The sequence below is a fragment of the Lagopus muta genome, chromosome 16 (genome assembly GCF_023343835.1).
Source record: "Lagopus muta isolate bLagMut1 chromosome 16, bLagMut1 primary, whole genome shotgun sequence".
In the NCBI taxonomy this organism is placed as follows: domain Eukaryota; kingdom Metazoa; phylum Chordata; class Aves; order Galliformes; family Phasianidae; genus Lagopus; species Lagopus muta.
In genome coordinates, this window is record NC_064448.1 from 3,988,664 (window position 1) to 4,012,204 (window position 23,541).

The 23,541-nt window shown below is 48.7% G+C and overlaps 1 protein-coding gene across 1 annotated transcript; it reads right to left on the bottom strand.

The window, feature by feature from the left end:
• Nucleotides 1–538: 538 nt before the first annotated feature.
• On the bottom strand, nt 539–22,597 carry CSNK2A1 (casein kinase 2 alpha 1). The gene is made up of 13 exons (XM_048962571.1): nt 22,464–22,597; nt 9,858–10,068; nt 8,757–8,868; nt 7,862–7,963; nt 7,407–7,457; nt 6,800–6,859; nt 6,227–6,310; nt 5,731–5,841; nt 5,153–5,254; nt 4,454–4,554; nt 3,687–3,835; nt 2,319–2,405; nt 539–1,869 (listed from the first exon to the last, which is right to left on the bottom strand). Exons 2-13 carry the CDS (start codon nt 9,956–9,958, stop codon nt 1,754–1,756), a joined length of 1,176 nt encoding a protein of 391 aa, XP_048818528.1. The 5' UTR covers nt 9,959–10,068; nt 22,464–22,597; the 3' UTR covers nt 539–1,753.
• Nucleotides 22,598–23,541: the final 944 nt, after the last annotated feature.

A 23,541-nucleotide genomic window follows, 5' to 3' on the forward strand; every position in this document is an offset into this window, starting at 1 on the left:
GCGGTGCGCAGGCGCGGCCGCGTGGCGGTGGCGCGTGGGCGGGGCGAACGCGCGCATGCGCAGACGAAGGCGGGAAGCACGCGTGCCGTTCTGGGCCCGGCCCCAATCCTGCGGGCCGCCGCGTTACGGCACAACGGTGTGAAAACGTGGCTCAGCGCCACCCGGGCACCCGGCGGGGCAGATCGCACGGCGGCAACGGGCTGCGCTCACCCGGCTTCAAACGCAGCTCCGTAGCCTCCTGCCTCCCACCCAACCCCACTCGGAGTCAGGAAAGGTCCGGGCTCGGGGCCCCGCGCTGCTCACACCGCCGTGCGCGTTGTTCGCTCGTAGTCGGCGCATAAAGACGCGGCGCAGCCGACGGGACAAGGCCGCGTCGCTGCCAGGCCCCGCTCCTCCCGCCCGAAGGAAAGGAAGCGTTGAGAAGCGCCCGGAGAAACGAGCGATGGCCAGAAGCAGCAGCCGCTGCAGCTCAGGGTGGGAGATGTCCGTGTGTGTGACGCCACCCCTGAGCCCCCTACACAGGGAACTTAAATCTAACCTCGATAAATAAAACCAAATGTTTATTTACACCAAAGAATTCCAACACTGGATCTTTCACATATGAAGGACAAAGTATATATACACAGCAAGGGGTAGCAGGGCTGTAACAGGGGTGCTTTTTTTTCTTTTCCTTTGTTGTCAATGATAATATTTGTCCACAATTACTGATCTACCATTTCAGTTTAAGTTAAGTCTGCTCGCTCCTTCCTCTCAGTGCATATTTACAAGACTGTGAGGTAACTGGTATTCTCACCACATGGCACGTGAGGGAGGGGATGGTGGGTGAAGATGTGGTATCTGACTTGGCGCAGTCTGATTTTTCCAGCTTTAAGTTGCCACCAGCTTGAAACCTATATCAACAATTTAAAAACAATATACCCAATAACAAACTAATTCCAGAGATCCAAGCCAAGCAATGGCAGGAAGCCTCCCCTTCCATGAGAAAGGTGCTGAGCAGAGGACGGCTCGAAAGCAGCACCTTTACCAGGAGGCGGAGAGGACTTCAGTTGGATCGGTCACTTTATGTTTGAAGACTAAAATTACATGCAAGGGGGTGAGTTGGCATTCTGGTCGGCTCCTAAGGAGACATGATTTGATCAAAATAGGGTTTTAGACATTATCTGCACTTCTTTTAAGCTTATACCGCCTCTCCGTACTGGAATTGTCTCCTCAGTGTACTGAATCATATGCAGGCTATGGGGTTAAAGTGAGTGAGTGGTACTTAGAGAATCCCCCTCCCCTGCCTCATGAAGACTTGGTTTGGTAGTCTCTGGAGAACAGCACGATCTCCCAAGGTGTGTGCTCGTGGAGGAGCAATGGTGGGAACATGAAGAGAAGAGATTTCCAGCAGGATGCAATAGTTTGGAAATGCTGTTGATTCATCTTTGCTCTTAAATGAAGAGTACTTTTTTTTTGGGGGGGGGAGGAGGGGGGAAGGGAAACTGTCCAAGAAATTTTCCATCTGTAGGTATTTTCAGGGAATCCCCTGAGTTACGAAAAGTTCAAGTAAAAAAAGAAAAATCAGCCTATAATAATTTTGTATATAATGACTGAACTACTATAAATCCACAAGCAACAGTTCAGACACGGTGCCTCCAAAGCGTTCATCCCCTCCCTTCCCCTGCCAGGCACGAGCTGCGTCCTGAGGAGAGGCGGAGGGGGAAACCTCTTCCCCACCTGACTCAGCTCAGGCAGCAGGAGACAGAACCCATCACTACTGCTGAGCGCCTGCAGCAGCTGGAACGGGCATCCCCAGGGTGGTGGTGGCAGAAATGACAGGTGAGCCTGCTAGAGGTCCAAGGGGTGAAGGTGTTGGCACTGAAGAAATCCCTGGAACAGAGACAGGTAAGCAAGAATTAGAGTGAAATGGGTGCACGGATATCCAGGTCTGCTGTGCTGCTTCTGAAAGGACAAGTCATCCTCGCGGGTCACTTCCTTACATTTTCAGAGCTACCAAAATAAGCTGAGAGCAAAGATCTTTAACAGAAAAAGCTCAGCTTATGCACATTTGAAGCGTCACCAAAGGGCAGATGTGGTAGCATCACTGTCCTTCCAGCCGCTGCCAGAAATTCCACCTGCAAAGCACTTTACAAAACACAAGGCCAGGAAAGCAGGTCAGGCTGCAGCGAGGCTCTTTTCCCTCTCTCCCACCCACGTCTTCTTAGCCCTGCCTTCATCCTCAGTTGCAGGAGACGCCCCAACACCCCAGCTGCAGAACTCACCCTCCCAGACATTCACAGAAACGCTTTGCAACACCAACAAGAGGCAGCAGAACTGACCTGACATCATACTCGCACTGCTGACAGGAGTGCTGCCACCCGGCATGTTGGACGAGCCCATCCGAGCCTGGTCTTTCACAATGGGATCTAGGAAGAGCACACTGTCCTTAGGCACCGTGCTGCCAGACAGCACTGAGGCACACTGCCTGCCTGACCCCAGTGCACAGCCAGTGCTGGCGAGCTGCCTGTGGCACAGATGGTATCAGCCAGCACCTACTGGAGCACAGAAGTTTGCACTGACTCTGCTGGAGGGCACCCAACAGGGTACAAAGGTAACACAACTAAAAAAGTCCAGACGTTAAGGACAACTTGCCCAAATTCTGTGGTGTGGAGATCAGCAGGACTGCTCGGCACTAAGAGCTGAAGCCATGGCAGTTATCTCCTTTCCACATCAGATGCTTCATAAAACTAAACCCAGCAAATGAATGCAGTGAGCAGAAACATCACAGGTGGTAACAAGTCATGTCTCCAACCATATCCCACAGCTGTGAACTCTAATGAGGTCCACGTGTTGCCTTCCATAAGATGCAGGTAAAAAGCACTGCCATCAGGACATCCCCGTCCTGCCTCCCAAGCCTACTGCAGCAGGTGAAGTAATTTCAAGTTTGCCTTTCCTCATGATGCCTTCAGTACAACCTTTATCTGCACCTAGACACAAAGTGATTTTGCTGTTTCCCCATTCTCTCTTTCACAGCTTTCAGCTCTGCTAACGCTCATATTTGCAAAACATTTCAGCTGAACATTTGCCACAAGCATAGGACTGCTGGTTGTTAGTTACAGAAGTCAGCTCAGCACCAACAAAAATAAAGAACCTGAGCAGATACTCCTATTTGTGTTGTCATACAGCTGTTCTCACAAATCTTAATATGTAGGTTTCTGGGAAAACTGCAAGCATTCAAACATTAATTTTTCACGTTTACTAGTGAAAGTTTCATTTTCTGCCTGAGAAAACAAGACTTCAACACACCACTGACTAAGGCACATTTAGAAACAAGATGACTTCAAAGGGCCTGTTTCTCAACAAAGCAGAGTCACCTGCTTTCATCAGACACAGGAATCCGTATATCCAGCCACCTGCTTGAAATGAGCACAGGTTCAGCAGCAAAGATTCTTGAATGCAGTGCTGCTGATTCACTGCCCTGACAGAGGCACACAATGCTGCCTCCTCAGCTGCTGCAGATGGCCATGGCCTACTTATCCACCTCAGATGAGCAGCCTCAGCTCCAGCACAGCTACTTGCAAAGCAGCGGCCTCTGCTGTTGCAGTTCTTAGCTGTGTCTGTACAACTACTCGGATGGAGATTTCCCAGAGGAAGGAATGCAGAGGTGTGAGTGTGAACAGCAGACGGCTGTAAGACCTGCTACTTACAGAAGTAGGGGTGTTCCATGGCTTCTCTTGCTGTGAGTCGTGACTGGTGGTCATATCGCAACAGCTTGTCTAAGAAATCCAGAGCTTCAGGACTCACCAGATGTTGGTTCTCGCTGTGAACAAAGCGCTCCCATCGCTTACGGGAGTGTCTGCAGAAAACAAGGCAGCCAGGTGAGGTGAGGCAGGGCACACAGGTGCCAGATTCCTGTTGTTTTTAAAGATAGGGCTGCAGCAGATGCCCAGCTCACAGACAGGTCACTGCTTGCTGCAGCAGCGAGGGGCTGAGCCGAAGCAGAGCACACAGAGCACACAGAGCAGTACACCCAGCCTCCACGTGGCGGCACAGCTGCCACGCTTCGGACAGCACGAGGTCAGAGTGAAGGGATGGGCCTGAAGCCTCGGTTCTGCTCTTCTGTTACACTCTGAACACTGCTTCCTGGTCACACATGAAATAACTACGAGGAAAATAACATGCCAGTGCCATCAGCAGAAATTCATTTCCTATTTGACAGTCTTGAGAACCACGGCTGCTTTTTTTCTGCAATACCAGAAGGAGCGTTGGCCCTTCATGCTTTATGCTCTGGCAGTTCAATTATTAACCTAAATGACACTTCAAACTTGTTCCTCAAATGCATCTGCAGATACAGGTGCATGGGAAGCACTGGCAAAGCTGGGTCAAAAGCACAAAGCAGCAGTTCTCTCTAAAGCAAAAGTCTTTGTTTACTTCAAGCTCACCATCTTCTGAACTACTTCCCAGCTTGGCTCACCTGCCCAAGATGTCATTGAAACGTGGATCCAGTTCAATGTTGTATTTGTCAATGTAGTCATACAGATCTTCTGTTCCCAGCACCTTGGCTATCCTCACCAGCTAGGAACAAACAGAAAAATAAGTCACTACTGTGAGGGAATAAGGACAATGTCAGAGCCAAGCACAAAATACTGCAGCATATTCCCTTGGGAGCTGGAACACAGTCTGAGACAGCAGGCATGGGCTCATCTCACAGCTCCAACTGCCCCACTGTAACTGTGGACACCAGAAGTGTGTCCCCACTCAGTAAGGGCTGTGTAGCCCAAAGCAGCCTGGTGGCAGCTGCGTGCCCTCACATAACACTTAACAGATGGATAGGACAGGGGCTTTCCACAACTGTCACCTCAGGAGTAGTGGTTCAATGTCCCAGAACACATCCCCCTTAATAAAAGCAAGGTTGTAACTTTTACCAGATACATGCCAAGGAGCTCAAAAATGCAAAGCACTACACTATTTCTATCTGCTGCTTTAGATAACCTTGCATGGTTTAAAAAAAAGGGGAGGGGAAGGGAAGGGAAGGGAAGGGAAGGGACATGGCTTCAAACTGAGCACAGAAGCCATTAAGGAAATGTTTAAATTCTTCTTTGGATTCCTTGATAGAAGTGTAAGCAGAAAGTCTTCGCTGTGAGAACAGAGATCACACATGAGCAGCTCTCACCTGATCATAGTTGTCATGGCCATGGAAAAATGGCTCCTTTCGGAATATCATACTAGCCAACATGCAACCCAAGCTCCACATATCCAGACTGTAATCATACATCTGTACAAAACCAGAAGGACAATTCAATTTCTAATGGATTCAGCAGACAGGACTCCCAAAACTCACAGGTTCCCCCTCCCTCCAGAAATGCAAACATGGCCATATTACACCAGGAACAAATATGTTACTGCATCTTCATTATCAGAACACTGTTCAACTCGGGGAACAGTTCACACAGCATTAGCTCCTCTCACAAAGACTTCATTTCCATTCCTCACTGCACAACCAGGCTTGATTAAGAAAAGAAATAAATCAACATTTGTATTCCAACACCCATGATGAAAGTTCAGCTCTTCAAGTCCCCAGGTGACTCCCTGGTTTCACTTGGTGGCTTTACATCCATTGTTCTCTTCATGTATTTTAGAACAGACCACCTGCAGAGTCAGGTTGCTGAATACCTGAATTTCTGGTTCACTATCTGGAAACGTTCAAGGTTCTCTGCATACACATTAGTGATAAATCCTGGTCATTCTTACCTGATAATCTACAAGGAGTTCAGGTCCTTTGAAATATCTGGAAGCCACTCTGACATTGTACTCCTGGCCAGGGTGATAGAACTCAGCCAAACCCCAATCTATTAGTCTAAGCTAGAAATGGTAGAAAACAATGAAAAACATCAAGGGATGTGCCAGCTCTGCTCCTACTGAGTCGTGCTACGACTGTACCTGAAAGCTTCATTTACAAGCTCTCTCTTCACAGTTCATTTGAAATTGGTCAGAGTATCTGTTCAGATATTCTCCACACGCCAAGACCATCAACCACTCTAAGTCAAATCTCTCCTTACCAACCCAACCAGAACACACAACCCATAAAAGTCTTAAGTGGTTCACAAGATTTCAAGTTTCTCCATGCCATGGAAGCACAGTCCCCCATATGACCCCCCCAAAGATGTCTGCAAGTACCTCTATGCAAGGATACCAAAAAGGAACCCCTGTTTTGCCAAGACAAAAGTAGGACCCTTCCCTGCAGTACCTTTCTGTGCTCATGATCAATCATGACGTTGTGAGGTTTGACATCTCTGTGCATGATTCCCATGCTATGGCAGTAATCTAGAGCCTGCAAGTGACAAAGAAGCAGATGCTGGAGTTGCAAGAACCTTTCAAGCTCAGTCACATTCAGAATTATTTCTGCATACACCAAGGTTACCTAGGCAGCACGACTTCATTGTTATACACTCAGAACCAGACTCACAGACCACAGCAAAGACCTCCAGCATCCCCTCCCAAAGTCCCAGCAAAAGAAGTGTCTGGTTTCACCTCCTGTGTTTACTCCCCCCTCAAAAAAAAGGATTTCTGGAGTTCTCAGTGTATCCAGATAAGGGCTTTGCTATCCTTAATAAGGACTAGCATTTCTTGTGGAAACATGGCTAACCCATCAGTACTGTGATGATCTGATGCCTATTTTTAAAACCAATTCTTTCATAGTAACCAATTTCTTTCATTCTTTCCTCCTTTCCCCCATTAGTGACAAGATAACCATTGCTAAAGGATCAGCTCACTACAAAGCTGAGAAACGAATCAAGAAAACAGGAAAACCCCAACTTACCTTCAAAATCTCATACATGTAGAATCGAATATCATAATCTGTTAATGTCTGATATAATTGCTGTGGGAAACAAACACATCCCATCAGAGGTCAACACCAAAGAAAAATATCACAACTGTGCCAATCCAGAACGACCCAATTCCATCCTCTGCTGATGTGACTCTCCAAACCCCACAGATACTCAGCCTGTTCCTCTCCCATCCAAATCACACACAGCTCACTTCCAGCTGTTCAGAACTCTGCTCCTCTCACTAACTCCCAGCACCAGCCCACCAACTGCACGATTCCTTTTGCTGCAGACTGGCTCTCAAACACACTGAGGGGCTCCCAGCTCAAGTAAAGCTGTCCCAGGCATTGATGGTCTACAAGGTTAACGGATGAATTTGCTCTGAAGGTTACAATACCACAGCGATCTGGATCTTCACCTTCTAACTACCAAGGAACTGAATACAAACTTCTATCCAAGTGCATTCATCTTCAAAGACAACTGGTATGTTGGAGGGAAATGATTACATAACCTGCCTTCCCTCTACATATCAGTGTCTTCCCAGAACATTACAAGAGGCTTCTGAATGGAAAACACAGAAGGTCAGAACTCATACTATACCTTAAAGTCTGTGTTGTTTACATGTTCAAAAACCAAAGCAGGGGTCCGAGACTGAAACAGAGAGAAAAGTGTTCAGCCTTGTTGAGATAAACTGTTTCCATTCAAGATAATGCATTAAATCATTTCAACTCCTAAAACTCCTAAAAAAGCCCCTTCTGCCTCAGGCACAGTTGTAATTTCCCTCAGACAGAACAGAGCCTGCACTCTGTTCTGCCCCTAGAAGAAATGAACACGTCTCAGTTCACTGCTGCTTCCTTATAGAGCGAGGGGCAGAAGTGACCTGTGGGGGGAAAGGCCTCTAAAAGAAGTTAATCAGATTAAGAGCTGATCTCATTAAGGGATTCACAAGCAGGACTTAAGGGCAGAGGAAAACAAAAACGTCAGATCAGAGCTGAAGTGAAAGACAAACTTTACCCACAAACCCAAAGCACCCTTTACATCCTGTCCATACTCACCACAGGGTCTTTTACTATATCTGCAAGAGTGATTATATTGGGACCGCCTCGCAAGTTTTCTAAGATCTTGATTTCACGCTTGATTTTCTTCTTTTTAACAGGCTGGAGAATAAAACACAGAGCATAAGACAAAGTGGCCATCAAGTGAGGCAAACAGACACGACAGGTGACAAAGGTACCTGACTGCAAGTTAGCAAAATACACCAGCACCTCTGCAAGTTAAGTTCCAACAGCCACACTTGGTTGTTACCTATGAATCATTTCAGTAAGAACTCACATCTCTGAACACATTCCAACAGTCAAAAATCTGTTAACTGACATGTGCTAAATGTACAGTTAGGAGAAACCCATCAGCTATCCAAAGGCCACAGTAAACAAAGGTATTTCACCAGTCAAGACTGTGGAACAGTAAGTTTCCAGGAGACCTTAACTCATCCTGGAAGAATATTATGCCTGCAATGGAACATGCAAAGCAGAAATTCCAAATCTAAGGTTAGCAGCCTCTGAATTGTATCACTGCCTTGAAAGGACAACAGTCCTGCGAGCTTATAGGCTTCATTCCACATAAAAACATGCTGGGGTTCTGGTAGCTAAAAGAGGTGAGAATTCTCCAGTCAGCTGCTGAAAACTTTTCTAGCTCCAAGTAAAAACACTTTCAGAAGCGTGTTGCACATCAGGACTTCTTAAAGAGAAAGGTTAATTCCTTACAGGCAGAGATTTAACTTGATAACCAAGCATATGGTTTCTTATTAAGAGCTTGCAATGATAGCCTATTTCACTGAAGGGGACTCTGAAGCCAGACTTCAAGGATTTCAGTCTTAGAACACACTGCTGCATTTCTGGCCTCCCGATCACTTCAGGACCAATCTCATGTTTTCCCCAAACCCCTGCTCACCTTGAGAATTTTAACAACTACTTTTTCATTATTTGTAATGTTGATGGCTTCAAATACTTCACTGTATTTGCCTCGGCCTAATTTTCGAACTAGCTGGTAGTCATCTTGATTTCTGTGGAGATAAATAGGTAAAGAATTCCAAATAGCTCAGACATTTCCATCAGAATTTACAAGGTGCTCCTTAACTCTAAATCACTGCCACCCCCTTCCAGAGAAGGTGGATAAACAAGCACCTTCAGTCCACTGAAGGCCATGATTACGAACTGAGAGAAGGGAGCTTCTTTGTCCAAGCCCAATTCAACCCACAAGTTGTTTCTTCTGCAGTACTAATGTGAGCCCATCTGGACTTCAGCAAACTTAAGCTATCTTTTCCAGAGGTCTACATAGGTTTGGGAGCTATATTTTTCCTAACATAACGCTAGGAAAACATCAGTAGAGCTATCAAGACAAAAAACTTCAGTGCTCGCCCATTCAAGAGCAGACCAGGCACAGGACACCACTTCTGCTCAGCTGAGGACAGGGCTGTCTGGGCCCTGCCCACAAAAGCAGGAGCACAGAGCCACCAAGCTGCATCACTGCCATCTGATTCTTGGACATTTCAGTCATGAGCTCGATTTAGACACTTCCCTCCTTCAGAAAGGAGCATAGATGTCTTTTGTAGTCACTTGCAGAGAGAAGAGCAACAGGTCGCAAGGAGACATGTACCTATTTCAGTTTGCTGAGTCTCTGCACTCCTCCAAATCAGAACCATTTCTCCAGCCCCACTCCCAGAGCCATTTAGCCTGTTTCAGATAAAAGACTTTCTTCCTTCTGAAAAGAACGAGTTTTCTGACTGCATGTCTAAAGCTATTCAAACCAAAATCTTAACAGAGGCACTAAAAACGTTCTTGTGCTGCCATGGATCTAAAAACTTGAGGAGACGATTTCAGATACACAACAGGCTGTTCTGCCATTTCTGCAGTGCCAAAGAAAAGCTGTGATCCTGACTTGCCATCTACACCACACATCCAAAGAGCGTGAAAGCCTAACGCAGCACAGGTGCCAAAGCTCCCCCTGCACCCCTCTGCAGACCCTACAAGACCCTGCCCAGCCCACACTTACCCCCACTCAACCACATGCGACTCGTAGTCCCAGTACTCCCGGGGTCTGTGTGTGTTCACATCCGTGTAAACCCTGGCCCTGCTCGGCACGGGTCCCGACATATCAGACAGGTTGGCAGGTGGAAGCGATGAGATGGCTGAAACCAGAGGCTACCCAATCTCCACAGTAGGACAGAGGAGAAAGGCCTCAGACAGGCCTCTGGTTCTTCCAACTAAAGAGAGAGAAAATAAACCAAAGGTTAAAATCTCAAGATAGTATAAAAATATTGAAGTTAATAATTAAAAGCTGTTGAGAAGAAGTTGGAGTCCAGCCACGGACCTGGGATCATTTGTCAGGACCTGAAAACCATTTGCTTGCTTTTCCTCACACAAGACAGGACCGTCTGGACCCAACAGCAGAACTAACACCCTGAATGCACCTTGCAACTTTCAGTACCAAGTATCTAACTTATGGCTGGAAAGATAACTTTCCACAAGGGAAGAAACGCAGCATGCTCTGTATCAGCAGACGGGCTCCTCCCTTCAGCTCTGCAGCAAAGGCAACGGCCATCGACTGCAACTTTTCTCCACCCCGGGCAAGTTTGTGCCAGTGCAGAAGCAGAACCCTTCACTGCCTGTGTGCTGCACGTCCTGCCCCTCTTGCAGGACACTGAGAAGCCGTGCTGCCAACAGCAGACAGATTTACAAGGTCACCTGTGCAACCTAAGTTAAGCACAGCCCCAAGTTTCCATTTCTAGAAACGCAATCTTCATTTAAAGCAGAATTTCAGGCCTGTTGAGTTTCACCACTGTTACAACTAGCTGCAGTAACTGAGCAGGAAGCTGCTGTTCATCCAGCACACGCTCTGATTTCTGAATATTTACAACAGTAACTTACTCTAAGAACTACACTAACCATGCGGAGCAGCTCTGGTTCCCAGCCTGCCATAAGACCCAGGAGTCACTACTGATTTCTCACCCAGTGACCATACAGGGAAGTTTACCCAAAGCCCTGCAGAGGAATCACAAGTGTGCTTCGTAGCACAAATGAGCTCCTTGGTGCAGAGGCACAACCTGTTTATGGAGCACACTGCTTTCTCAGGCCTGCTCAAAGGATCCAGCTAACACCAGCAGGACCTCCATCAGCAGGACAGTGACCCATCACCTCCAGCCCCAATTCAGAGCGTGCTTCCAGTACTGTCAGTACAAACACACTGCATGGGCTACAAACACCCTGACGTGAGGGATGAAAAGCAGCACCTACAGGTGATCCTACCAATATCACCCAATAGAATTAGAAAGCACAAATATTACGGTGGCATAAAAACTTCAAGTCAATGACGGTTCCTGCATAAAAACCAGATTGTTGAGACTCTGGACAAAGCTCCTGGTATTTATAAATCCAGGCTATCTATTAACAGCACACTGGTAAAGGCAATAACACATGCCAAAAACCTCACACAATGTTTTTTTTCCTTTTCAATAGGCCAGAAGCAGGCAGAGGAAAGCTCTCCATTCAGCCAAGCATTAAGTGCTATGGTTTTATACCGGACGTATCGTCCTGCCTAAATAAAAGCAGTGCCTTGCACCCCTCAAATCTTTCACCACGAGTGAAAGCTGACATACTTTTAAACATTTAAATACAAGAATGTCTTTGTCAGCTTTCAAAATAACTTTGGAGGAAGGAAGCTGTATCAGTCTGAAGGAGCATTGTTCGGCACGCAGCACAAGGCAGCCTGCACGGCTGCGGTCACAGAACGGCCCTCCGTGGGCAATGCTATAACCCAAACGAAGGGGAATTATTTGCTATGCAATCCTATCCCTTCGTGCAACTACTACACTGCAGGAAGAAGCAATAGCACCATTAATCAGAAATTAATAAGACCTAGAAATCTGCTCAGAGCCATTAGTTTAGGCTACCAGGATGGATCACGCCAGCAGAAAATTCTAGAAGTCAAATCCTGCTTTGCTGACAGCGTCCTGTCCACGGCTTTGATGTCTGCAGCAGGGAGCCCAGAGGCACAAATCCTCCTCCTGCACTGTTTCCTACAGCTCCACCAGCAGCCGCCTGCTTTGGATGCAGGAATGTCTGCGACATCTCCTCCTGGCACGAGCGCACCAAGCCCTCTCTCACAGCACCATCCGTGCTAACGTGGGTTATTTTTTGACCTGGTGACACACAAATGCTGTGGCAGGCAGCTGCAGGTAGGCAGGGAAGCAGCCATCCTGCCTCCAGGCTGAGAAGGGACACAGCACTGTTCTCAAGTCTGCAATGAAGGAGCGACTGACTTCTGACAGCAAGGGACAGGGAGCAGCCAGGTAACAGCATGAAGCACAACTGGAAAAAAACAACCCACCTGCTCCAGGGCAAAACGTTCATTCCTCTAACAAAATACACCTTTCAATAGATCGGACAGCAATCATCTCAGACCTCAAACCATTTATGTGGCATGACTCAGCTGCTCAGAAAGTCGGTGTGTATTCCAAGGCTGCATTAGCAGAACGTGCAAGTTCACTAGAGTGCTCTCAGCACCGTGCAGTTAATTTAATTCCAGAGTTTCATCATTCTGTTTTTATTTCTCTTATCTCCTCGTGCTTCCAGCAGGTTTTCCACTCGCTTTTTTTGTCTGCCCAACGCTGCTTGTGTGGGACCTACACATAGAATCAGAGAGTATCTGGAGTTGGAAGGGTCCCACAGGGATCGAGGCCAACTGCAGTCTGCACACAGGCAACCCAGTGTCTGAGATGACTGAGCAATTCTGATTTTTAAGCACAATCCACATCCACACAGAACATGATTGTTCCACACCACCCAGCAAGATCACTTCTTCAGCAGGCAAAAAAAACATTAAGAAGTCAATCTCATTATCCAAAGATGGATCAATTTGCACAGTAGATATTTCCTTGTCATGTAGCTGCAGCCTAGCACGAGCTCTGTTGCAACAGACTGCTCAGAGGTTTTTAAAGGAAATCAACTGTAGCTTCTAAGAATGGCACACAGTGCCTAATTGTGAAGGTAGGTATTCCATCTACTGCTTTTTTAAGTGGAAAGGAGAGAATCTATACAGATAATTTGGTTTTGAAGCAAACAAAGTTACTTACACAAACTTACCTCACCTGAAAGCTTCTCACTCCCCCTACTCAAACTGCTAAGGAACATGCATATGTTTTGCATTCACTACACCTGCAGAGGGATAATCTTGCAATGAATCCAAATTCTTTGACAGGGGGACAAAGAGGAATAAATAACTGTCATGTAGTTTTAAGGTAGAAAATACACAGTACAAGTAGCAATTACACCTAACTGAGTGTCCTGAGCTTATTAGAAAGGTTAAACTCTATTACTGCAGTCAGAATCCAAACAGAACGGGCCATTTATTAATTCCTGCATGTGACAGCATCACAGAATGATTTACTTATTATTTGGACCACCAAAAGCACCCTATGTTGTAGGTAAGGTTGCTGTCACTAGCATCACCAACAATCACCACCCTCACAATGGGAAGAAATAACTTCTGTATCTAATCAGAATTTCTCATCATCTGGAGGCACTCCAGGGCTGTGCTGCAAAGTTCTGTAACCACATCCCACCTCCTCCATTACTCGTCCTCCCCAGCTGTATTCCCTTCAGAGGCAGCAAAGAATCTGCAACAAAAGCAGACCAAACAGACCAAATCCTCCATCCACAGAACCAAACCCACGGTGTTGTGGCAGTAGAACAGCAGTTCCTATGCTAGAGTGCAAAGCAATGTAGTACCCGCTGCACCTAGGCAGAAGCTCTGCTATCGTCAGTCCTCTGCTGGCAGACAGGAACCTGCTGCTCAAGTGCCACCAGCTGGCTGACTGTGAGCTGGAGCTAAGCTTACACTGAAACATGTGGGGCAATAGGGCGAGCAAAGCAAAAGCATCCAAGGACTGATGAAAACAAAACACACCTCTGAAAAAAAAACCTGTCATTTCTCTGGTTTAGCTGAAGCACGCAGCTAAGAAACAGAAGCACGAGTCTGTAGGCAATGCAGCAGGTCAGTGAGGAACACAAAGCCCTCAGTTACCCGCCTGGCACTCACTGTCCAGCTCCCTGCCTTGGCAGTGCAAGCACACAGAGCAGCTATTCTGCCCCAGCTGTGCTGCCCCAGCAATACCCCTCAGGCAGACATTGCACGGTTGCAGACATTGCAAACCCAAACAGGCCCAGCAGTTGGTTCTTGCACACAGGCCTGCCCTTAACTATGGTCTGTCAGTGTCAGTAAGCCAGCTATCAGCTCACCCTGCACCACAAGGCTCTGCTTATCCTGTGTGCAGAATGGTGAGAACGGGGTCAAACTCCACACTGCTGATAAGTAGTCCATAGGAGTGCCTGAGTCAAAGTCAAGGGATCAGAACAGCTGCGCTGCCTCCATCCAGGAACGGCACTGCTGGGTCCACTAATTAAGAGACCTCTTCTTCAGAGTTTGACTTTCTCTAACAGCAGCTTGCTGTGCTACCTTTGCTGCCTGAAGTTCAGCAAAACAGTCAAGAGATTCTCAGTGTTTACTTTGAATTTGATTTTTAAAACTTTTTAATGCTTTAATTTAAATCACTGCTAGAAAACACCCCCTTTTTAAGAAGGAATCTATGCTGTGTTACTGTAATCCCTACAGCAACCCCTGCCCCCATGGAGGACTTCATTCCTCATGAAGCATCCTCACCTAGAGCACCATGCACAACCACTACAGGGATTTCCTTTGCCAACTTCCCATCTGCAGCACTCTGAGCAGGTGGCACCAAAACACAGGTAAGCAATTAAGCAAATCAGCACAAACACACCTACTTGGCCTCTAGTACAATGCTTTTTTTCTTTCCCTTTCTTAAAGTCAGAAACAACCAAGGTACTGGATTTTCTTTCCCCCTCCTTTTAAAGGCAATGCTTTTAACATGGAGTGCCTCTCAAGTACACAGTTACCAGAACCTGAAACCTAGAAATCTGCAGCAGTGTAACACACACAGCAAGCTGGAAGCCAAGAGCTTCCCAGAAGACTGTTGTCCTGGGGAACTCCAAGTACTACCAAGGGATGACCTTTGTGGAGAAGGCTTGGAGTATAAATAAGGCACCCACAAGCATAAGCATCACTTGACACTGGCCTGCCTGCAGGCTGCTGCTCCCAGCACAGCTAGCTCTTGTCCCAGCAAGCAGGACACTGCTGGCTGTTTGGTGCCACCCAGGCAGACCAGAGAGAACTCTGTCCCCTCTGTTCAGTATCACAGGTGACTCACTTGAACTTAGGTGGAGTCAGCAGAGTGCATCCTATCTAAGGGGCAAGAAGTCCTAAGCTGCCCCAAGCCAAACCCAAAGAGCCAAGAACATATTTCTATCGCTTGGCCAATTCCACACCACCTCCTCCTGCCCCCAAGCAGAAAGCTGGATGTCACAGTGGTCACACAGGTCTGCAGACTTCCCTCTCACTTCTTCTTTCCCCATGTAAGCTCATTATAAGCTGCAAGTATGACTAAGTAAAGCTGTCAACAGACTAAAACAAACAACCAGTTCATGATGGGGAAAAAAGCCCTCAACCCGTCGAGGACAGTATTACTGTAAGCAGCCTGGAACCAGAGGTTACACTGCTCCTTTATTCCTGCTCACCAGAGAGATATTACCTTCCAGAGAAAATGGCTCAAACCCAACTTCTGAAATCCTAAGTATAGGAATGTGCTTTGTTAGTGGGAGGAAGCATTCCAATTATTAGACAAAATTGGTTATAATCTTTATAATCTCCTCCACGTAGCCTATCTAGCCCTTGCCTGTGAAGCCTCCCAGGAAGGAGCACTCACTTCTTCAGTGTTTGGAGAGCATCCGGTACTGGGTAGAGGCTGCTGAAATTAAAAGAGCAAGATATGCCTAAATACTATAATACAACCTACTGACAGCCAACATTACTCAAATCTCAATTTAGGAAGAAACAATAGTAACCAACTTGATCAGAAACACATGTTCTATCTCACAACAGAAATCTGATGTATTTTCACAATAGTGGAACTGCAGCAATACAGAATGGAACAGATGACCTCCACAAGTCCCCTGCAGCCTATATTTCTCTGCAATTTTATAGCTGAAATAGAAATGAGCCCGGATCAACAGAACTGACATTTCACATCCTTTCCTGAAACCCATTTACCTACTAAAGGGACAATATCAACTGAGCAGCAGATTTTTAACATCTAAATGAGTTGAAAGAAAGCTTCAGTTTGAAACCAAAAACTTTTCTCTTGATATTTTTTTGGAACAGCAGCCTGCTCTAACAACATGTTTCCAACAAAATCATTTTCCAGATTTCTTTTAAATAGCTGCTTGTGTCCGGCTCTGGAGCAACCATAAATCTAATGCATAAGGACCTCAAGCATTATTTTTAAAAAGAAACAGGAATAGTTGTGATTTAATTCAAAGTAGGACATGAGCAGCCATCAGGGGAAAGAGATGACAGGCTAAGAAACATCTTGGAGCAATTCTGCACTAGCAATGTTCTAACATTGAGAGCGGCTCTTTCTTTACCCATGTTATTAATTCCTCCTCTGAATTCCCTGCAGCTTCTGCCAGTGAAGAAGTAATCCCTCGTAACGTGGGCCTCAGTTGGACAGAAGTCACAGGACCTGTCACTGGAATGGTTTTACTGCAGCTCCACAGTCCTGGGCACACCTCAGCCCTCCTGCTTTACAAACAGTGCAAGAGCACCCCACGCCTGATGGGCCACAGGGTGCTCCAGCAGCTCCGTCACAGTTAGCCTTCATTGTTGTTCAGAGCCATAGCAACAGAACTTTAGAAGAGCTCACACAGAGAATCACCACAGATCATCTACAGGTTTCCAGACTCTCAGCCTAGTTGGACAAGCCTCCTTTGCAAACCTCCTGCGTTGGCAACTGCACATATACCTGGGCCAAACGAGCTGGGATTTCCTCCAGCAGCAGGAGGCTGCCAGTGACTGGAACGTTCCTCACTGCATCTCCTAAGAGATTCCATACAGAACAGCCAGTCAACTTTGCAAGTTCTTCTCTTCCCACCCATCCCATCAGGTCGTAGCCTCTCCTTGCATATCTGAAGAGCTGAGCTAGTTCACAGCGCAGAGAGCAAAGGGAAAGCTCTTCCCCACACAAACCCACCACCTGGAATGAGCTGCAGCACTCAGCAATGCAGCTGAGACCCCTGTGCCCTCATAGCAGAGCACAAAGGGCAGCAGCTCCTCCTGCTATGGCTCCCAACCCCCTCAGACAGGGCAGCTATTGTTACTGCCACCACCTCACATTCATGGCACAATCAAATAAAAATGGCTACAGGCCTCACTCAGAACAGACAGCAAAAAAAACAGCTCCAAGTGTAGCCACAAACAGCCAAACCCGTGCCCACAGCAAACCAGAAGGTGGTGACAATCCTCTGCCGCCAGCATCTCTTGGCACTTGGGTGGGCTGAAGAAGAGGAGTTCTCCCTCACATCAGGGACAGCTGAGGCTGTGTGCTACCTGGGGCTGTAACACAGAATATAGGGTTTGTTTTTATTTTGAGCATTTCAAAGCAATTGCTTGCAAGGACTTCAACACAGAGCGAAGCAATTCTTTCTCTTCTAGACACACTGCTGTAAACTGAAGCTCCTGCTGGAGCTTTGGACAATATTTTCCTGTAAGTCAATGACCAAAATTACCACTTCTGAAGTCTTGGCAAAACCAGGGACTTTTCCTGAAAGCTCAGAAAGGGGAATGTTTCAGCATCACCACAGGCTCTTCCCAGCTGACATCAGGTCAACTGGCAGCACGCTCCAGAAGGTTCTTCCTTTGTAATTACCACTAAGTGACACAGTTGTTTTCCACATTAATTAGTATGCAGAGTACTGACAGCGCCACAGCTCAGCTGATTTGACTCCCGCAGTTCACACGTGGCACGAGTCAGCTAGAACTCAACAACTAAATGGAACCTGCTGTCTGTAAAAGTGATTTTTCATCAGTCTGACCAGGTGACTCCTAGAGGCAGGGAAAGTTACCAAAGCCAGAGGCTAAACCTGTTTGTATGGCATGTAACCATTTCTTCAGGAAATCTCTGTCATCAGCTGCTCCCATCAAGCAGGCAGTGCACCATGGGCCATCTCTGCAGCTCAGCTGGCATCCAAAGGGCTGGGGAAGGGACACTCGAGGCAGCTCCATCTGAAACAGTCCCAGCACTGTTCTGCAGAAATGTGATGCTGTTAGCATGAGACATACCTACAACCACTCCGAAAATCAAAGGGAAACAAAATCACTTCTGAAACTCCAGGAATCGTTCTCTATCATGTGCTGGCTACTCCAACACAGCACAACACGTGCTTTATGCAGCTACAGCCAGACACAGCAGCTCTCCCAGATATGCCAGGTGATGTCAACACACCAACTGAGAAGCACGCCATCGTAATTCTTGTATTTTGCACCAGTGCTTTGGAAATTAACCAGCACCTCATGGACACAGCACTCATCACTGTGTAACCCAGCAGGGATGAGTGCTGAATCTCACTAAACCAAACCACGGTGCTGGCAGTCGTGGGGCAAGCCTGTCCATCTCCCAGCATTGCTCTTCACCCCTTGGAAAGGCCCAGTAAGGCCACTGGGCAGCATTAGGTCATGGCTTAGGAAGAGGATGAGCTGTTGGGTCTTGTTAGATGCACCCATACAACCTGGAATGCCAGAACTTGTAGCTTTTAATTCGTAACTCAGTTGAAGTTAAGCAAAACCACCTCTCCTTCCTTCTGGAACATCATCAGAGCTGTGGAATCTGCAGAAGGTAAGGCTGAAATTTAACAGCAGGCTGGTAACAGCCAGAGAAATCCACAACAAAACTTGTAAGAAAAGGAGCGGTGCAGCAGCTCTCGCTTTTCTATGCTAGCAATTAATTTGTTGTGCGCATCCACGCTGATCCATTTTCAGAACACTAAAAATAAAGACACAGTGATGGCTCCTGCACACAGGGATGTGTGTGCGCTGCAGAACCGCCTCCTCCCAGGCCAGGAGCCCATGGAGCAGTTCCCTGCATCGCCCTGGGCACGCAGGAGGACTTCTGGAGGTATTTCAGCACACACTGAGATCTCCCCCACCCAGTCATTAGATTACAGAGCTGGACGGCCTGCTTCAGAAAGCAAAGGTAATGTTTCTTAAAAATCTGGATGTGGATCGCAGTAAAGTCACAGTCTGCACTCACACAGAAATGAGTTCTGTGGAAAGTTCAAATTACTGATATTGCAACCTTCCAAATACGAGCCTGGGTGAGAGCTGGGCTCTCCAAGAGCTCTGAGGTCTCCTCTCTGCTCTTCAGTCTCCCAAACAGCAGCAAAAAAACGCACAGTGAAATCATCTGTTGGAATTAAGCTGCCCAGAACAGCCTGGCCAAAGGAGCAGGTACGAGTCGTGTCAGCATCACTTCACTGCTCCTCCACTGCGGAGGCCTGACCCACAGGAGATATCCTTGAACTGCTGATCCTACATGAACATCAACAATCCCATTTCTGATTATCCTTTCCTACTGAAAGACAGGTTGGGTGCCTCAATGGCAAATTTAGATGGAGTGTGAGAAACGGGCTGTAAGACACACTGCTCTGATCACCAGAACTAATGCCAGCTCACACAGCTGCAGTCCCCTTTTCAAAGTGGGCTTTCTAGATCTGAAGGAGAACATCTTTGCTCCAATCAGGTTCCACAGATCCCAGGGAAGTCAGCTCTTGGAAGCCCCTGGAAGGAGACATCCAGGCTCAGAGTTATCCAAGTAATCTTCCAATCAAAAGCAGGTAACAGCTGCAGTGAAATTAAGTCCCTTCTGATCTTAAAACCTGGGCTGTTTACTCTCTTCAGACCCTTAGAGGACAAGAAAATCCAAGATGGCACCAACCTCACCACAGTTCACAAACCAGATACCTCAATGCATGCAATTCAGAACTGACAAGCCATGGAGGTGACAGCTCTGGTAATCCAGAAATAAAACCCTGCCCCTTCAGAAATGTGACACGAAATTTATCACACCAGCACAATGTCACCCATTTGCCTCTCCTGTCTTGCTTGCCATTATTCCTTAGAGGACATGAGGAAAGGTAGAAAATTAGTTCTGTCAGGAGAAAATGCAGGAAATAAAACTGGAGTGGAAATGGTAAGGATACTGACATTTCATACAGCTGGGAGAAGTTACCTCCCCATTCCTTTCATCATTTTAGAGACACAGTTTCTTTCTCTACTACTCTATTACCATATTTTGGTGTCTGACCTCCCAATATTCCCACCAGAACTGTTTTAGGCATTGAAAAATGCCTGGAATCTCTCATACTACAGTGATTTTGTCACACCTTTGCAGAACTGTACTTTTTCAGATTCTTCCCCAATAATCCCCACTCACTTTGCTTCACCTTTTCTCAAACAAATGAATACCATTCACTGACACTTCAAAAGACTTAATTCCACTAAGTTTCAAGAAATATTCCTTGATCCAGTTTCCTCCAAATCTGCTACAACCTACTGCCAAGTTCTACCATCCCTCTTCCTAAGAGCCATTATTTCCAGCAGAACCCACTTCTCCTCAAACCATGAATCCATGCTCCCTGCCACAACCAGAACCTGCTCTCCATCAGCCACATGGGACTACCTGCTTTCTCCTCCAGCATCACTCATCACACTCTTCCACCCCACTCTTAACCCCAGCACAGTACATTACCTGCCTATCCAGTAATATCTCCTACATCCTTCCTGCTCTTGGTAACAGCAAAGGAAAGAACAACGTTGCCTCCCTCACCCGGGTGCAGACCCCAACCCCATTTCAACTCCTCACACATGGCACCTCACAAAGCAGGCTCACCCATCCCATCTGCAGGGCGCTGAACTCTGCTGCTGCCCACACCCAGACCAGAAGGCAGTGAGGTTTCACCAACACCAAATAAATGACAGAAATAACACCACCAGGTAACAGAGGAAAGGCAAAACTACAGAAATCTCGCCTAAGCCAGGATGTATGGATCACTGCCTACCACTGGAGACCCAGGGTCTCTAGAGCAGTATCCATATGATAAATCCTTCTCTGCCAAGAGGCACCTGATCTGGAGGACTTCCAGCTAGCTATTCCACCTTTTTCTTGCTCTAAGTATAGACACAGTTCGTGTCTCCACAAAGGATATCTCACTGCTGATGTGCTTCACCCAGGCACAGCACTGTGCTACAAGAACCAGCCCATTACCCTAATTCTAGAGATAATTAAGGAGCCGATCAAGCACTCTTTGCTCCACGCTTTCCTCTGCATAGTCCTCTGAAACAGAGCCTCCCCTCTCCAAGCAGCTTTGCCCTTTCTCCAACATGCCAACATGAACATACAGGATGAGCAATTTCACTGTTCCTACATACGCTACAGCCAAATCCATGCCACTAGACTCACCTCCAACACCTAAGCTGACTGGCAACACAACATGAACACCAGCTCTCTACAAGACCAAACATCCTGAGCAACTATTACAGTTTTAATGAGAGCCTTCTGAGCAAAAACTGCAACACTACCTGAAGGAAGCATCACTGCTGTCTCCAAGTACCCAGAGAAGCCCTCAAAGCCTCTACATGGCACCAGCCATCTTCAGCAGATGCCAAGTTCCAAAGACCACACAACCAACTTCCCAGTGCCAGCACAGTCTCTCTGGTGCAAAGACATCAACACAGTGCAAAAGCCTGCCCTGCAACACAGACTCAGGTCCCATAAACACAGCCTGCAAAAGGGACGTGATACCATTTATGAGCCTCAGCATATATCAACCACTGCTGCCAGCAGAAAACATATCAGTGACTGAGTGTTTATAATCCAAACTTTATTGGTTGTACCCAAAGCCCTTAGTATGAAAGAATAACCTAATAAATAGCACACATTAGGTTTCATAATCTTATCTGCCCTTTCGTTTACAAAGCATATTTTACCAACAGTCACACAGCCTGTTGCCCCAAGGCGCACCGAGCTAAATTACAGCAAGGGCGAGACTGACCACTGCTGCTCCCGGAGGAGGGGAGGCCCTGCAAACCGCCTGCTTTGCAGCCAGGGCAGCCCAGAGCCGAGCTCCCGTGCCTGGGGAAGCAGATGGAGGCCCCTCCTCGGCCCCTCGCGATCCCCCGCTCACTTAAGCCGAGGAAAAGAAGGAAAGACGGAGCATTGTAGGTAACGACCACCTAAACCGACGAGAAGACGGGAGGGGGAGGGGGGGATGGGAGGGCCGGTCTCCCACAGAGCCCTGCCCACTCCGCGCGGGAGGCAGAGGGGGAGGGGAGGGGGGAAGGGGAAGCAAGGACCACGGGCCGGCCACAACCCAAACCGCCCCGGGCCCCGCTTTCCCCGGAGGCACGGAACCTCGCCGGGCAGCGGGGGCCGGCCCTGCCTCGCTCCTCCCGCAGGGCCGTACCCGCTCCCCACCCCCCCCCTCCGCCCTCGCTCCCCTCCGTGGCGCCCAGCCGAGTCCCCCCCCGCGGCCCAGCTCTCCTCAGGGGCGATTCCAGCCCTTCGGCCCACACTACGCCCGGAGCGGGGCGCGTAGCGCGAGGAGCCACGGCGGCTCCTATCCCCCGCCGTCCCATCCTCTCTGCCCGCCGCAGAGCCCCGGGAGAGGCGCCGGAGCTGCCGGGGCCCGCCGGTACCTGCCGCGGCCGCCCGCTCGCCGCCCGCCCGCCGGCCGCACACAGACAATATGGCGGAGGCACAAGGCTCGGCCGCCAGCCGCAGGGACCAGAGCGAGGCGCGCCGGAAGCGGAAACCCCACCACCCGCTGGCGCGCGACGTGCCGCGGGAAGGAGGGGAGGTGGGGAGGCTTTGCGCACGCGCGAAGGCGGGCGGAGCGCCGCAAAGGATTGTGGGGGCTGTAGTTCGCAGGCGGGAGGTAGGGAGATTGGGAGGGTTGAGGCCTGTTACGGTGCGGCTGGAAGGCGCGGGGAGGCCCGAGGAATCCTCGCTCCGAGCCCGGAACGTCCCGCGAGGTGCGGCGGGGCCTGGCTGCCATCCATGAGCGGCCTCGGTGGGAGGCGGCCCGGAGGAGGGCCGTCCCTCCGCGGGTCTGTGCTCGGGGCCCGCCGCCAGGTGGCAACTGCGGCCCAGCGCGGCCTAGCGCGGCCCGGCCGCCGGGAGCCGAGCGGTTCCGTGCGCTGCCCGGAGCTCTTTGTGTGCCCTCCGAGCCCGCGGTGCGACCATGGCCCCCTCTGCTGTGTGGGAGCCCTGAGCCCCTCCAGGGCCCGCACACCACGGCTCGTCAACTTTGATTCCCCGTCGTTCAGCCCCGAGCTGCACCTCTCCACCGGGGTTTGGCCAAAGGCCGACATCCAGCACCTCTGCTGCAGGCTGAGACCGGGAGGAGGAGGAAATGCATTGAGACCCATCTCGATCACATCTACTGCCCACTCTGCCACCGCTCCGCGCCTTCAAGTCCCCCAAGTAGGGCAGGAATGCACCGCCAACAGAGCAGGAGCGCACCCCAGCTTGCATCGCCCCATTTGGAGACACGTGGCTTCATGCTGATCGCATCCTTGCTGCGGGGGCCGTGCTCTGGCCAATTGCTGCAGCCCCGTGGGAGCTGGGAGCCATCCCATAGGCGAGAGGGGCTCTCACTGAGCCGTGCCCACGGCCTCCTGTCCTTGGGAAGCCGTATACTCCTGCCCGCAGCCCACGTGCCTGCACCCCTGCGGCCTCGTGCTGCACTCTGCTCTCCCTGCGTGGGAGTCTCAC

What these genes read in the sequence shown, in the direction of transcription:
- CSNK2A1 (XM_048962571.1), bottom strand. Translation starts at nt 9,958, where the DNA reads ATGTCGGGACCCGTGCCGAGCAGGGCCAGGGTTTACACGGATGTGAAC. An exon ending in TAAACAACACAGACTTTAAG is followed by an intron (nt 6,860 to 7,406) that starts GTATAGTATGAG and finishes TGTTTCCCACAG; the next exon opens with CAATTATATCAGACATTAAC. An exon ending in GCCATGACAACTATGATCAG is followed by an intron (nt 4,555 to 5,152) that starts GTGAGAGCTGCT and finishes GTTTGTTCCTAG; the next exon opens with CTGGTGAGGATAGCCAAGGT.